This window comes from Zingiber officinale, chromosome 10B (genome assembly GCF_018446385.1).
Source record: "Zingiber officinale cultivar Zhangliang chromosome 10B, Zo_v1.1, whole genome shotgun sequence".
Taxonomy (NCBI): Eukaryota; Viridiplantae; Streptophyta; class Magnoliopsida; order Zingiberales; family Zingiberaceae; genus Zingiber; species Zingiber officinale.
The window spans coordinates 90,739,289-90,756,229 of record NC_056005.1 but is presented as its reverse complement, the minus strand read 5'-3'; the positions used below and the strand labels follow the sequence as shown (position 1 = coordinate 90,756,229).

Genomic DNA, 16,941 nt, shown 5'->3' with positions numbered 1-16,941 from the left:
ATCGATGGAAAGGGACGGCCACGATTGGTTTGGGTACGCCTGGAGGGCGACGTCCGAGGTACCTCATTTGTTCGAAATGGCAACTCACCGAATCACGTGGCTTGCTGTATCTCCATTTCAATTTCTTTTTTTATTATTCGCTTTTTTTTCACGGCGAAATTATTGAGGTCAAATTGGGCCATGAGTTGGGCTAGATGGATTTGGCTCAGCCCATTAGACAATTCAGTATTGCATTCCTCCATAGGATTGTCAGTTTGGCACACAGTGAACGCGTGCATTCGTTGGTTTCGCACGCCAAATTCTGTGCAACTCCCCGCCTCATCGGCCGCAGCTCGCTCCGCATAAAGTTTTCGTCCGATCCTCTATTTTTGACTTTGCCCTCCTTGTGCTCCAAGAAACAGTCCAACGATCTCTCGCTTCCTTCCGCGACGACGAGACTCCCGACTACCCTCCTCCTCGTCGTGCCCTCTAGGGTTTCTTCTCCTGGCGATGCCGCTGCCTTCGTCCTCTTCCATCTGTCGGTCTTGATCGCGAGGGCGGATGGGTTCCTCCGCCGCTCCCGACCTCGGGCTACTTGAGGATTTCGGGCAGCGGGTAGACCTCACCAGGCGCATTCGCGAGATCCTGATTAACTACCCCGAGGGCACCACCGTGCTCAAGGAGCTCATCCAGAACGCCGACGACGCTGGCGCCACCAAGGTTTGCTTCTGCCTGGACCGCCGCACCCACCGCACCGATTCCCTACTCTCCCCCAAGCTCGCGCAGTGGCAGGGCCCCGCGCTCCTCGCCTACAATGACGCCGTCTTCACCGAGGAGGACTTCGCTTCTATCTCCCGGATTGGAGGCAGCCAGAAGCAATCCCAGGCCTGGAAGACAGGACGCTTTGGGTGATCTATCCACTTCCTCTTCATTCTATTTGTACTGATAGACGGGGCAGTGACATGAATCAGGCAATATTTGCCATTATATTATTACCATGACAATTGCTTCTTGTAGAGATAGAGAGGGTCCTTCAAAGTTTTAAGCCTCACTGAATGCCTGTTATTCACAATAACATCATATCCTAATTTCATGAATATGATTCTATGGCCTTGATGTTTCTACTGTCTCCTTAATATGTTTGATGCATGCATATTGGGGTGGATAAGAAAAGACTTAGACTATTGTAGCAAAAGGTAATTATGCTCACCATAGGTGTCCTCTTGTCCGTAGGTTATGTGAAGGGAGGTAAATCATGGGATAACTTAGTTGCTAGGCGGTGGGAGAAGTTTTTCCCCTTGGGGATTCGCCTGTGGAGAATTGATCACTACCCCATTGTAGCAAATCTACCATCCTTTAGCCAACTGAGTACCGGTGGAGACAAGAAAAGACTCAGACTAGAGGTATATAGTAGTTATTTTATTGTTTGGACTAAGCTAGTAGTAACAATGAAAAGTGTTGGTATGTAACTAAGTTTGACTTCAGGTTGTAAATATATGCAGGTACGGTTATAAGCTTGACTTTACATTGGTGACTTGCGTATCGTGAAATGATGTTTCTATCCCATCAATTTATTTGATAGTATTAGATTAATAATACTGGCAACTATGCTGTCTAGGCCCTTTAAATAGTGTCATTAATATAGAATATGAAACTAACATTCTCTCTTCTTGCATTATCATTATTAGTAATCTATTTATTATCTCTACAAGTATAGTAAATGCGTTTCTCACGCTTCTACTGAACTGCTATCAGCTGAATAATTTCTGCTATTAAAATTCTTCTACTTATTCAATGCTTGGAGGAAAAGTCTTTCATAGATTAGTATGGAAAATATGTTCAAATTGATGGCTATGTTTGGTGTCTAGTAGAATTACAACTAATGAAGATAGCTGTTACCTTTTCTGGCTTGGAACTCTAGCAAATATATATATTCTGATACTTTTCGTTTGTCTGAATTTAGGATTGGTTTTAACTCAGTGTACCATCTGACTGACTTGCCATCTTTTGTAAGTGACAAATATGTTGTTTTATTTGATCCCCAAGGAGAATATCTTCCAAATATCTCAGCTGCAAATCCTGGAAAGCGTCTCGATTATGTCAGTTCTTCAGCCATATCATTGTATGAAGATCAATTTTCACCATTTTGTGCATTTGGATGTGATATGAAAAGGCCTTTTCATGGAACTTTATTTCGCTTACCTTTGAGGAATGCAGTTCAAGCAGCTACTAGTAGGCTTTCTCGGCAGGCATACTTGGAAGATGATATTTCTTTGATGTTTTCGCAACTCTATGAGGAATCTATTTTTTGTCTTATTTTTCTTAAAAACATAGTAACTATTGAAATGTATGATTGGGAATCTGAATTAGTTGAACCAAGAAAGTTACACTCATGCTCTCTCAGTTCTCTGAATGAAACTATAGCTTGGCACCGTAGGGCACTTGCCAGATTTTCTGACTCTGCCAATGTATCTGATATGCAAATAGATTCATTTTCTTTGGATTTTTTGAGTGAGTCATCTTCTGGGGCATATTCAGTAAAAAAGAATGATTCTTTTGTCATAGTACAGGCAATGGCATCACCGTCAAGTAGAATTGGTGCTTTTGCGATTGATGCCGCAAAAGAATATGATCTTCATTTGTTGCCTTGGGCGTCCGTTGCCGCATGTATATCTGATGACTTGCCTGAGGTAATTTTCTTATTTTTGATTGTATTGTATGAGAAAAGGGGCAACATTTTCAGCTGTATTTTTTTGTATTATTCTTATGTCCAGTTTTTTAGCAAACACATATGATATATCATGTAGAGAACTTTTTGGTGGCATTAGTTTAAAGATTTCAGGTCTTGCTATAACATTGATACTTCATTACTCTAGAGCACAGCTATCTCCTTACAGAAAGAATCATTCTGCAATGGAGACTGTACACAAATTTTAAACCTTGTTCTGAACTTTAACATGTTGTTTCCATGTGTTAAACCATAGATCTATAACTTGATTTTTTCCCTAGAAACTTAAGCTTTTGGGCTGAATGGTTGTCCAATCATTTTTAATGATAATATGCTTCTACAAAATTTGGTATTTATAACTGTTCCTTGGAATTTTTATTTGAGATCAGTTAAAAAGTATTCTAACATTACTCTGCATGATTTTCAAAATTGAATATATTTAATATGTCGCAGTTTTTTACATGCAATCCAAGTGATGTAAACTTCTTTTGGAATTGTGATTTGCAGGATAGCGTTCTTAGACGTGGACAAGCATTTTGTTCTCTTCCACTGCCAGTGGCTACTGGATTGTCGTTCCAAGTGAATGGTTTCTTTGAAGTTTCTTCCAATCGACGCAGCATATGGTATGGAACTGACATGGACAGGGCTGGAAAACTTCGCTCTGACTGGAACCAGTTTTTATTAGAAGATGTGGTTGCTCCAGCTTTTAATGAATTAATGCTTTGTTTGCGTAAGCTTGTCGGACCAACAAGATTATACTATTCTTTATGGCCAACTGGTTCATATGAGGAGCCTTGGAACATTTTAATTGAGACTATCTATAGAATTATTCAATCATCTCCTGTGTTTTATTCAGAATTTGTGGGAGGAAGATGGATATCACTGAATGAAGCTTTTGTTCATGATGAGAAATTCTTCAAAAGTAAAGAGCTTGGTGAGGCTCTTGTTTTGTTGGGGATGCCTGTTGTTCATCTTCCTAATGCGCTCATGCAGAAGTTGCACAATGTTTACCAGAACTTTAGTGAACGACTTGTGAATCCTTTATCAGTAAGGCGTTTTCTAAAGGAGTGCATAAGATTGTCTGCATTAAGCAGAACTGCTAAATTAATTTTATTAGATTACTGCATCGATGATTTAGATGATTCTGAGGTTAGTAAATGTGCAAATGGTCTGGCATTGCTCCCGTTGGCAAATGGTGAATTTGGATCTATTTATGAGGCATCTGTTGGATCCTCATATTTTGTCTGCAATGATCTTGAATACAAGCTGCTGAGTTTAATTCCTGATAGGATAGTTGACAGGAGTATTTCTCCTGATTTATTTAGTAGATTGTCTAAGATTGCTAGTGGCTCCAAGGCAAATATTAGATTTCTTGATGGCCAGAGTTTTGTGGAGTTATTTCCAAGGTTATTCCCTGTAGATTGGAAATTTAAAAACAAAGTGTCCTGGGACCCAGAATTGGGTACTGTATTTCCGTCAAAAGATTGGTTTGCACATTTCTGGCAGTATCTGCGTGATCAACCATATAGTTTGACATTATTAAATGAATGGCCCATATTGCCATCAACAACTGGATACGTCTATCGTGCTTCCAAGTTTTCGAAGCTGTTGAATGCAGAGCTGTTATCGGATACAATGAAAGAGATCCTTACTAAGATTGGTTGTAAAATATTGGATAAGCAATATGCCATTGAACATCGGGAATTGCCACTGTATGTTTATGATGGTGATGCTCTTGGTGTTCTGAATTCAATTTTTGAATCACTTTCTTCTAACAACTATCAGCTGCTGCTTCTTTTTCAAACATTTTCTGTTGAAGAAAAGAATGAACTCGCTGAATTTCTTCTAGACCCCAAGTGGTACTATTCGGGATGTTTGTCTAATTCAGACATACAAAGCTGCAAAAAATTACCTATTTTTCGAGTTTACACCGGTGAACAGATTATTACTTCGCAATTTTCTGATTTAGAGAGCTCAAAGAAATTCTTACCACCTGTTGGCATTCCTAATTACTTATTGGGTAATGACTTTATTCTCTGCATCTCTGAACGTGATGAAGATATCCTAATAAGGTTTTTTGGCATTGAGAGGATGAAGAAGACAATATTTTACAAGCAGAATATTTTAGACAGAATCGATGAGTTACAATCTGTTGTTCGTGACACGGTCATGCTGTTAATTCTGCAAGATCTTCCTCAGCTGTGTTCAGAAGATCCATCTTTTAAGGAGTCTTTGAAGACACTTAAATTTGTTGTAACAATTAATGGGAGCTTAAAGAGTCCACGATCCGTTTACGATCCTCGTGTGGATGAATTGTTCGCTCTTCTGGAAGAATCAGACTGCTTTCCTTTTGGTCCATATGGCGAACCTAATGTTCTGGATATGTTGCTTCTTTTGGGCCTTAAGACTTCTGTATCTTCTGATACTATTTTAGAGAGTGCTCATCAAATTGAATCCTTGATGCATCAGGATCAAGTGAAGGCTCATTCGCGGGGTAAAGTGCTTCTTTCATATCTTGAGGTCAATGCAGTTAAATGGTTGCATAATGTATCGTCTGATAATTTTAGAAAGATTAATATGGTGTTCTCAAAGGTTTCTACAGTGCTAAGGCCCCGTGATGTATCTTCAGAAGTTGATCTTGAAAAATTTTGGAATGAGCTTGGAAAGATTTGCTGGTGCCCTGTCCTTGTTACAACACCACATCCAGCGTTACCATGGCCTTCTGTCACATCTATGGTGGCACCTCCAAAGGTTGTCAGATTGCAGGGAGATATGTGGCTAGTATCTGCAAGCACCCGCATATTAGATGGAGAATGTTCCTCTTCCGCCTTGTCCTCCAGTTTAGGTTGGTCTTCTCCGCCAAGTGGAAGTGTAATTGCAGCTCAACTGCTTGAGCTTGGGAAAAATAATGAGATTGTCAAGGACCAGATGCTTCGAAAAGAACTGGCACTGGCGATGCCAAAGATATATTCCTTGTTGACAAATTTGATTGGTTCAGATGAGATTGATATTGTTAAAGCTATTTTAGAGGGCTGTAGATGGATTTGGGTAGGTGATGGGTTTGCAACTGCAGATGAAGTAGTCCTCAATGGAAATCTTCATTTATCTCCTTATATACGCATTATTCCTGTTGATCTAGCAGTATTCAAAGAATTGTTCTTGGAGCTTGGTATCAAGGAATTTTTAAATCCAGTAGATTATGCCAATATTCTCTTTCGAATCGCTTCAAGAAAAAAGCGCCATCCACTTGATGGGCAAGAACTCAGAACAATAATGTTGCTGGTTCAACATTTGGTTGAAGTTCATTCTCAGGATTTACAGGTTCAGATATATTTGCCAGATGTTTCATGTAGACTGCTTCCTTCCACTGATTTGGTATTCAATGATGCTCCATGGCTGCTCGGTTCTGGTGAGAGTCTATATGGGGATACATCTGCTATCACTCTTGATACAAATAGAGAAGTATTCAAATTTGTCCATGGCAACATTTCAAATGATCTTGCAGAAAAGCTTGGGGTTCGCTCTCTTCGTAGATTGCTGCTCGCTGAGAGTTCTGATTCTATGAACTTAAGTTTGTCAGGGGTTGCTGAGGCTTTTGGTCAGCATGAAGCTTTAACAACTAGGCTCAAGCACATTGTTGAAATGTATGCAGATGGACCAGGGATTCTTTTTGAACTTGTCCAAAATGCAGAGGATGCACATGCTTCTGAAGTAGTTTTTCTTTTGGATAAGAGCCAGTACGGAACTTCCTCTGTTCTTTCTCCTGAGATGGCTGAATGGCAGGGCCCTGCACTTTACTGTTTTAACAACTCCATTTTTAGTTCAAAAGATCTTTATGCAATCTCTCGCATTGGTCAAGACAGTAAACTTGAAAAGCCTTTTGCTATTGGACGGTTTGGGCTTGGCTTTAACTGTGTGTATCACTTTACTGATGTCCCTAGTTTTGTTTCTGGAGAGAACATTGTAATGTTTGACCCTCATGCCTGTTACCTACCTGGAATTTCTCCTTCTCATCCAGGTCTCAGGATAAGATTTGCGGGAAGGAGGATATTGGATCAGTTTCCTGATCAGTTCATTCCATTCTTGCAGTTTGGTTGCAATTTGCAGGAACCATTTCCAGGTACCCTTTTTCGGTTTCCTCTAAGGAATGAGTTGGTTGCTTCTAGAAGCCAAATAAAGAAAGAAAAATACACACCTGAGGATGTCGAAAAGCTCTTCTGTTCTTTTTCTGAAGTGGTATCTCAAGCATTAGTCTTTCTTCGAAATGTTGAAAAGATCACCATATTTGTGAAGGATGGAACTGATCAACCAATGCAGTTAGTTTATAGTGTTGCTAAGCACAGAACAAGTGGCCTTGTACGGGAACCACATCCTCATCATTCTATGCTCAGTTTTGTTCATGGACATCTCAAAAGTGGAATGGATATGGATCAATTCTTGAACAAGCTAACTAATGTTGAAGATAAAGACTTGCCTTGGTACTGTCAAAGAGTTGCTATTGTGGAGCAAAATCATATAGGCCAACAATTGCACTTTTGGGTAATAAATGAAAGTATAGGTGGTGGGCTTGCTAAGAAGAAATGTTTATCTTTGGATCGTAGATCACATAAGTTGATCCCTTGGGCTTCTGTTGCTGCCTACTTGTGTTCTGTTGACATAAGAAATGCAGAGGAACTAAATGAGATTTTAAATCAGCCTCTTTCCAGAGTTTCACAAGTTCGGAAAAACTTTGAGGGACAAGCATTCTGCTTCCTGCCTTTGCCAATTAGTACTGGGCTGCCTGTTCATGTTAATGCTTATTTTGAATTATCTTCAAACAGAAGGGATATATGGTTTGGCAATGACATGGCTGGAGGTGGAAAAGCACGTTCTGAGTGGAACATCTGTCTCCTTGAAGATGTTATTGCTCCTACTCTTGGTCGCTTGATCAATGTCCTTGCCCAAGAAATTGGTCTGTGCAATCTATTCTTCTCACATTGGCCCACTGTTACAGGGGTTCAACCATGGGCTTCAATGGTCCGGAAAGTATATTTGTCTATCACTGATCTTGATTTACCGGTTCTCTACACCAAGGCCAGAGGAGGGCAATGGATCTCGACCAAACAAGCTATTTTTCCTGATTTTAATTTCCCAAAGGCTATTGAGCTTTCAGAAGCATTATCTGAAGCTGGTTTGCCTATTATATCCTTGTCCAAGCCAATTGTTGAATTTTTTTTAGATGCATGCCCGTCCTTGCATTTTTTGAATCCCCACTTACTGAGAACCTTACTTATTCGACGAAAGCGAGGTTTTAAAAATAAAGAGACGGTGATAATGACTCTAGAATATTGCTTAAGTGATATTATAGCATCATCATTTTCTGAGAAGTTGCAAGGGTTGCCCTTAATTCCCTTGGCAAATGGATCATTCACAACAATTAGCAGATGCGGGGAAGGTGACAAGATATTTGTTACTAGCCAAAATGAATATGATCTTCTTAAAGAATATATTCCACATATTCTTGTAGATCGTTCCATCCCAGCTGAGGTTTTCAAAAAATTATATGATTTGGGCCTCTCTGGGCAATATAATATGCATGTTTTAACGTGCTTTTCCTTTGCTGAACTATTTCCTAGAATTCTCCCTAATGAATGGCTACAGTCTAAAAAGGTTTCTTGGACTCCTGGATTCCAAGGCCAGCCTAGTTTAGAATGGATAGGATTGTTATGGACTTATTTGAAAGAGTCGTGCTCAGACCTTTCAATATTTGCTAAGTGGCCTATATTGCCAGTTAGTAATGGGTGTCTCTTGCAGCTGGTTGAGAATTCAAATGTCATTAGAGATGAAGGATGGAGTGAGAACATGTATTCGCTGCTGCAAAAATTAGGATGTTTCTTTTTGATATCAGATTTGTCAATTGATCATCCACAGTTAAACAAATATGTTCTAGATGCAACAGCAAATGGTATACTCAATGCTGTAGAGGCTATTGGTTTTCAGCTATGTAATATTGATGATCTATTTAACAATGCCTCAATTGCAGAGAAGCATGAACTTCGAAGTTTCATTTTCCAATCTAAGTGGTTTACTGGTAACCACCTGTCTGATAAGAACCTTGAAACAATAAAGCTTCTTCCAATATTTGAGTGCTACAGGAGTAGAGAACTTGGTAGCTTGGTTAAACCTATTAAATGGTTAAAACCTGAAGGCATACACGAGGATCTGTTGGATGCAAATTTCCTCCAGACTGAATCTGAGAAAGAGAGGAACATTTTAAAAGTCTACCTATCGGTCAGGGAGCCTACAAAGCTCCTGTTTTACAAGGATCATGTACTAAACCGAATTTCTGAGTTCCTTTCTGAGCCCAACATTATTTCTTCAATTCTTCTGAATGTTAAGATCTTAACAGAAGAAGATACAACCATAAAAGACACATTATCTGACATACCATTTGTTTTAGCTGCTGACGGATCCTGGAAACATCCCTCTAGGTATCTCTATTTTTTGGATAATGATGTTTCGATTAAGTATCTTATATTTCATTTGCCATTCTGTTTTCTTGACAAATATTATAACATTCTGACTATGCAATTCATCTTATCTAACTTGTTTTCTCCAGACTTTATGATCCTCGTGTACCTGAGTTGCAGAATATGCTCCACAAAGAAATGTTCTTTCCTTGTGACAAGTTTGTTGAAACTGAAATACTCGACTCTCTTGTATGTCTTGGCCTAAAAAGATCTTTGAGTTTTACAAGTTTAATTGATGGTGCTAGGACAGTGTCAATGTTGCATGATTCAGGGAATAAAGATGCATTTGATTATGGTAGAAGGCTTCTGGTTTTCTTGAATTTTCTTGGGGTTCAGCTCTCACAGACTATCACTGAAAACAGTGTTGGATGTGATTCTTTACTTCTATCCAACAACGACAGTTTAGATTTTGGGAATTCACAAATGGAAATTCCTGCAGATGTCCCCTCTAGATATAATCAAGATTTTCTGAATATTTTTTCTAACTTTGTTCATGACAAATCTGAAGATGAATTTTGGTCAGAGTTGGCTACCATTCCTTGGTGTCCTGTTTATGTTGTGCCACCAGTTAATGGTATTCCATGGTTCATATCAGAGAATTTTGTGGCATCTCCAAATTGTACTAGGACAAAATCTCAGATGTGGGTGGTTTCATCCAAAATGCGAATTCTTGATGGTGATTGTCATTCATTTTACCTTGAGCAAAAGCTTGGCTGGAAGGATAATCCAAGTATAGATGTTGTGTGTTCTCAGTTGATTCAGTTTTCAAGTTCCTATGATAAACTAAAACTTCTGCCAGAGAATGAGCTATCAATTGATGCTGTCTTAGCAAGAGAAATCCCGTCTATGTATTCATATTTACAGGAATTTGTTGGCTCCCATAAATTTGATATTCTTAAAGAATACTTGGATGATGTTCCTTGGGTTTATATAGGCGACAATTTTGTATCTCCCATGGTGCTTGCATTTGACTCTCCTGTGAAGTACCACCCTTATCTTTATGTTGTTCCCTCTGAGTTATCTAAATTTAAATCTTTACTTTCTGGATTAGGTGTCAAGTTAACTTTTGATGCAACTGATTATGTGCATGTACTGCAACGCCTGCAACATGATGTCAAAGAAGAACCATTATCTGCTGAACAGTTAGGGTTTGTTCGTCGTGTTTTGGAAGCTTTTGCTGATTGTTTTACTGAGAAGCATGTACCTGATGTGTTAATAAACTCACTTCTCATTCCTGATTCATTGGGGATACTGATGCCTGCTTTAGCTCTTGTCTACAATGATGCAGCATGGATGAAGAACATTTCCCCTGGTGAGAAGCATCTTGTACATCCAAGTATCAATGATGATCTTGCCAAAATCCTTGGTGTTCAATCACTACGGAACTTGTCATTAGTTGATGAGCAGACAACTAGGGACCTGCCATGCATTGATTATGCTAGCATCTGCGAGCTGCTGGCATTTTATGGTGAAAGTGACTTTGTACTGTATGATCTTTTAGAGTTGGCTGACAAATGCAAAGCAAAGAAATTGCACCTGATATATGACAAACGGGAACATCCTCGACAATCTTTGCTCCAACAGAATTTAGGTAAAAATAGCTTTGGCCACAGTTTTGATCCCATCTTGTTGATGGTTAATGCTGTTTATTTATTAGTGTGAAGATACTGAAGAAGGCAATTTTTTGACTGGCTAGACATGAGTGTTTTCCTAATTGATTTTGATCTTTTGTATTTTAGGCGACTTCCAGGCTGCTTCTTTGACAGTTGTTTTTGAAGGAACAACATTAAGCATGGAAGAAGTATGCAGTCTGCACCTACCTCCACCATGGAAAGTTCAAGGCAGTGCTCTTTACTACGGGCTGGGAATGATTAGTGGATACTTCCTCTGTGACCTCATGACTATTGTTTCTGGAGGTTATTTTTACATTTTTGATCCTCTTGGCTTGGCTCTATCTACACACTCAAATGGTGCCCCTTCTGCAAGATTATTTTCTCTAATAGGTTTGACACTGCCTCTTATGTCTTTGCATGCAATTCAATTGCTTTATCTCACATGTTTGACAAGTCAAACAAATTCACATGAAAAAACACTTTGCCCATGGTTTTTTTTTTTGTAGCACATATGTCTTACTAATTTCTAGAAGGGTCAAAATATTTAATCTTTTGCTTCGTTGTTGATGTTCTTTAGCTTGCTTATGTAGAGTTGTATGCTTCTGATTGTCAGATTCCAAATGGAAAAACAAAGAATGATTCACTTAGATGTTAGATCCTTCTTGACACTTACCTCGGGAAAGAAGTTTGAGTTTCCATATACTTTTGTTTAGATTGGTTGTCTGGTGTTTGCAGATTTTACATTTTGAATATTTAAACTCTAACCTTCTAGCCTTTTGTTAGATGCCCCAGAAGTAGGAAAAAAAATCCAATCTTTGTATCGATACCAAAGTTTACTCTAATTTTTGCATTATTAGAGACAACAATTCAATTATCATGCCATTTGGCTCATCAAGACCAAAATATCTCGATCTATCAACCAGTTAAAGTCTATTGCACGGACATGGATAAATTGCAGTATTATGGCTCATGCCCATCTGCCTTGACTGGTTATTGATTGAAATAGAAAGAGCTTCAAAGGGTACCGATCTAGATAAATTGACTTCAGGCACTATTTATGGAAGAGGTTGAAGGCAAGTTGAGCAGGGATAAAGGGGATTTACAGAGACTTGCAAACTAGATTCCTTGGGTTGGGATGAGTTGGGGATCACTGTTTTAAGGATGACTTACCCATTTAGTGAATTTAGCATTGGACGTTTCCAAAGCGGATTGGGTCATGTGAATTAGAGAATAGACATATGTTTGTTGGCATTTCAACCTTCTTTCAGGATCTATGTGAGAGAGAACCCAATACCTCCTCTTGGTCATGAATAGAACAAATTGGCCTTCTTATATATCTTTGCTTTGGAACAATTAGAATTAGACTTGGTCAACTAGAATATATATTATCCACAAGGAGATCATCCATTTAAGAAGATCCTCATATATATAGGATTTTGAAATGACATTTGAAAACGAAGAAATATGATTTAATAAAATACAATTTGAATATAGGATTTTGAAATGACCTCTGAAAACGAAGAAATATGGTTTAATAAAATACAATTTGAATAACAACAACAACAATAGCTAACCCTTATCCCCTTAGGTGAGGTCGGCTATATGAATTTTTCTATATCATTAGACTCTATCCTCTACTATATCATCATCTATCTTTAAATAAATTCTATCCTATTTTATTATAGCTAACTAAGTCTACTTTGGTCTTCCTTTTCCTCATTTAATGTTTATTTGTCATAATTTCACATTACTTAACTGGAACATTTATTGGTCATCTATGTACATGTCCTTACCATCTTAAACGTGTCTCATGAAGTTTTCTCTTACCGACTTTCTAATAAAATGCAAATTGAAAGGAGAAAAAAATGATGAAATTAGAAGTTCTTATCATGGTTTGAAATCTCGTAAAGTGCCACGTGAAACGGTCAAAATGTATCATTCTGGTAAATCATTAAAATTTGATACCACTCTCCACCAAGGTTCAAATGTCGAGCCATGTCGTAGCTTCTGTCTTTAATTGAAAAAAATGTTATTTCAGTATAATGCTGACATTCTAATGTATAGTGTCGGTAATAGATTGGACTAAAATGATATATTTTGACTATTTCGCTTGACATGGTATAAGATTTAAAATCATGTTCGGCACAAACAATGTCTCCTTCCTGTGTACATCTCCAATCCATTATTGACACCATACATCGAAATATTAATACGATATTGCAATAGTTTCGCTCTAGTCAAATACTAAAATTTAGGCACGGCTTGAGATTTTGAATCTTGGTTATTATAATTATGAGAATGGTATTTTAAGTATATAATTTAACCATTCATAATTAACATAATTTTAGTTGTGGTTTGAAAAAACACAAGTTTAGGTTATGCTAAATGACATTATGAGAGGTTAATATTTAAAGGGATATATACATGCTATGTCAGATTTTGTAATGACAAATATACTATTTGATGATCAAAACGTGAGTATTGGCATGGTACAATAGTGAAATCATATTGTTCCACTCAAGCATAAAAAATTCTATATGGGAAAACACTCTAAATCCTGATTGGAACTCCCTCAACTTTCATTTCTACCATAGAAGTTTCTATCGTATACTTTTTTTTTTAAATGTTTTTTATATTTATTTTTATGTCTTTTCTTCGTTTACCTATCTTTTTTTTAATATTCTACTAGAGGTTTTTTCTGTCAAAAGCTTAACCAAAACAAAATAAGCTAAAATCAATTAAGAGCGTTGTTGCAAAAAGTGGAAAGGGGAACTTCAGAGTTTGAATTCTGAATTCCATTGTATATATAATATCTGTGATATAACTGTAAGGACCCCATGTTAGTTTTGAAGGTAATTCATCCCCCTCTTGCCGGTCGCACGGGACCAACAATAACTTTACGTTTACATTCATAAATTTTTATTGCTTACACTACTATTCTTGTATATATAATATGGTATACATGTTCAATTTATTGGAAATGTTTTCTATTCTTAGATCTATAAGAAATTTAGTAAATTTATACATTGATCTTATAAAGAATATAGTCTCTTTAGTTTATTCTGTTCCATGCACATAATAACAAATAGTGCTTAAAATTTCGTTTTGTCTCGGGTGGAATAGGCGAAACTTATCGTTCCGCCCTCACACCGAAACTGGCACTGGCACTGGCACTCAGTACAGTTGGCCTTAAAGGTGTTGCGCGAGCCCTACGACCACGGAGGAGGCGCCGCACAAGCCCATGGCGGCCATGGAGGACTCATTGCGTGAGCCCTGCGTCATGCCGGGAGGTGTCGCGTGAGCCTCGCGGCGTGGCGGACTTGTCGCACGTGCCCTGCGGTGAGGTGGCGAGGTGAAAAAAATCGGGAGGCGATGGCATAAGTGTGAGGAGGGAGAGGAAAAGTTAGGATTTATTGAATGTTTTAATTAAAATTATTATATTATATATATAATATATAATTTCTAATTAATTATTATCATTTTATATTATATAAATTAATAATTAATTAAATAAACTGTTAATTAATTAATATAATTATAATATATATTCATATTAAAAATATAAAAAATTAAAGTAAAAAATAGATAATTTATATAATATATAGTTATATAATTTTAAAAATAAACTTTAAATTATTTTTATAAATTAAAAACAGATTATAATTTTATAAAAATATTTAAAATAATTTTAAAATTTTATAAATAATTCTAAAAAAATAATTATTAAATGTTTTTGATAAATATATAAATTTTTTTTAATAAATTTGATTTTAGAATTCAATATAAGCTATATATATATTAGAACATTTATAAACTATAATTATATAATTATATATTATATAAATTAATAACTAAATAATTTATCTAATTATTAAATATAAATTATGATCTTTATGTTAATTTATATAATTATTATAGATAATATTTTTTTTGTCTTACAAGTAAGATTTGGAACCATGAATATTAACATATTTAGCTCTCTACTTTTTAGATTCTTGGTTCCTAATCGAAACACATTTTTGTTAATATAAATGTATGATATTTATGTCTAGGAAATACTTTAGATTATCTATTTTTTATTTCAAAAATTTTGAGAAAGGTTTGCTATCAAGTTACGTAAAATTAATACATTAATAGCCGTATATATATATTTGATAAATACACACACACCCAATTAATTAAACAAACAAGCTTGAACATCTCATTAAACTAAACAAACAAACTCGAACACATATGTGTTCAGCTCGTTAATATTCATGAACAATGTTTGTGAATAACATTCGTGAATAATGTTCACGAACCATATTCATTAATAAAACTCTTTTCAATATGCGAATTAAATAATAAAATAAAATAAATAATAAGTTTAAATTATCAAGCTCAATAACCAATCAAACAACTAAAAGTTTCAAACAATCAAACAAGTTTGAATTGAGAGCTCAATAACATATAAACGAACTAAGCTCGAGCCAAGCTCAAACCAAGCTTGAATTGAGAGCTCGATAACATCTAAACGAACCAATCTCAAGCTAAGCTCAAGCTCAAGCTCAAGCTCAAGCTCAAGCTAAGCTTCAAACAAGTTCAAGCTCATAAAAAATAAACCAAGCCAAGTTTGAACAATCATTTCAAAAGCTTGGTTCATTTTAAGTTCGGCTCGGCTTGATTATCTTATCAAAAAAGCTTGAACACTCCAAAACTCGACTCGGCTCGGCTCGTTTACTGCCCTAGACATAATCATCAATTCTTATTTCCCCTTGATGGGTTGGAAATAAAAAAAGAAGTCAACAAAAAATTCATTTCCTTTCCCAAAGAATGATGACTATTCATTTTAATTATCATCTTACATTACTATGCAACCAAAAGGCACAAAGTTTTCCTAAAATTTGTTTTCTTATTTATTTTTTTTATATGAACAGTAGGTAAAATGAACTTCATCCCTTTTCTTTTCTTTTTCCTATTAGCTCTTTCTCACTAAATTGACAGAGTATAATGCACAGTTTATGAAAATTGATACACTCAATGATACCTGTCACAGATCATCACAATGATTATTTTGAGACAATTTTGGAGATTGACTTAAATCTGTTCTAACCACCACAGGCTGGAGTGTATATTTATTATGTCCAGCTTGTTAGCTGCAAACATAAACTGTGCCGAGTGATTCTGTCTAGTATCAACAGTTGATTTTTTCAAAGAAATTATGCATGGCATGCTTATCCTTTTGGGAATAACATCAATATTGAATTAGTATCTACTTTTGATCTATTTAGTAGTCATGAAACACTAGATTACTTACAATATAGATAATACTTTTATTCTTATATTACATAATCATTGGTCCAAAGCCTGTAAATTTGAGACCATAAGACTTGAACTGCATTATCTCATATGATGTATCTAACCTTTATTTTCAAGATTAGCTTAAGCCTTATGTCTAGAAATAAACCTCTTAGCAACAACAGGCCTAGCAGAATTTGCATTAACAAATGCCTTGGTATTTAACTTTTATCCTTATGTAGCAAAAATTTTCCTTTGAGATATTTTAATATATTTTAGAATGCTTGAAGCTGCTACCATGGATTGGAATACCATACTATTTATATAGGATTATGCCGATTATATAGGATTTTGTTGTATGCATGAATAATCGGATTAAACCCCATTTGTATATAATAATCCAAATGCTTACATATTTGAAAAATTAGCATTGTTGGACTAAACGTTTAATATTTTAGTTTGGTGAAATGTCTTTACTTTTTGTAGGGGGATATAAAGACCGTAAAGCTTAATGATATCTGCCTTATCATTTTCAATGATAATTATATCATCAAACACCCAAGGATTTTGAGGTGCATGGTCTGCAATTACATTACTCTGGGATCCAATATAGGTGTAGACCTAAGTATGTGGCATTGTCTTGAATATTGGACAGTGATTGGAATTGTTCCAACCAGTCACTGAATCTGTGTTGAATTTCATACTTAATACCATGGTTTTGTGTGACTATTCTGCTTCCATTAGGTCATGAGCAAAATATTTTTTCACAAGCCTATAGTGTGATCAATCAAATTCTATAGTGCAGAATATTCATTAGTATTTGTAGATTCAGCTT

The 16,941-nt window shown here is 36.3% G+C and overlaps 1 protein-coding gene across 1 annotated transcript in view; it reads left to right on the top strand.

Annotated features, from left to right (window-relative positions):
* The first annotated feature begins 267 nt into the window (after positions 1-267).
* LOC122030402 (sacsin-like) overlaps positions 268-16,941 on the top strand; it is a 31,967-nt gene continuing 15,293 nt past the window's right edge. Inside the window, exons 1-5 of the mRNA XM_042589607.1 lie at positions 268-887; positions 1,943-2,669; positions 3,215-9,177; positions 9,306-10,807; positions 10,956-11,219. Coding sequence (XP_042445541.1) covers positions 541-887; positions 1,943-2,669; positions 3,215-9,177; positions 9,306-10,807; positions 10,956-11,219 — 8,803 coding nt within the window. The 5' untranslated portion in view covers positions 268-540. The remainder of the gene's footprint in view (positions 888-1,942; positions 2,670-3,214; positions 9,178-9,305; positions 10,808-10,955; positions 11,220-16,941) is intronic.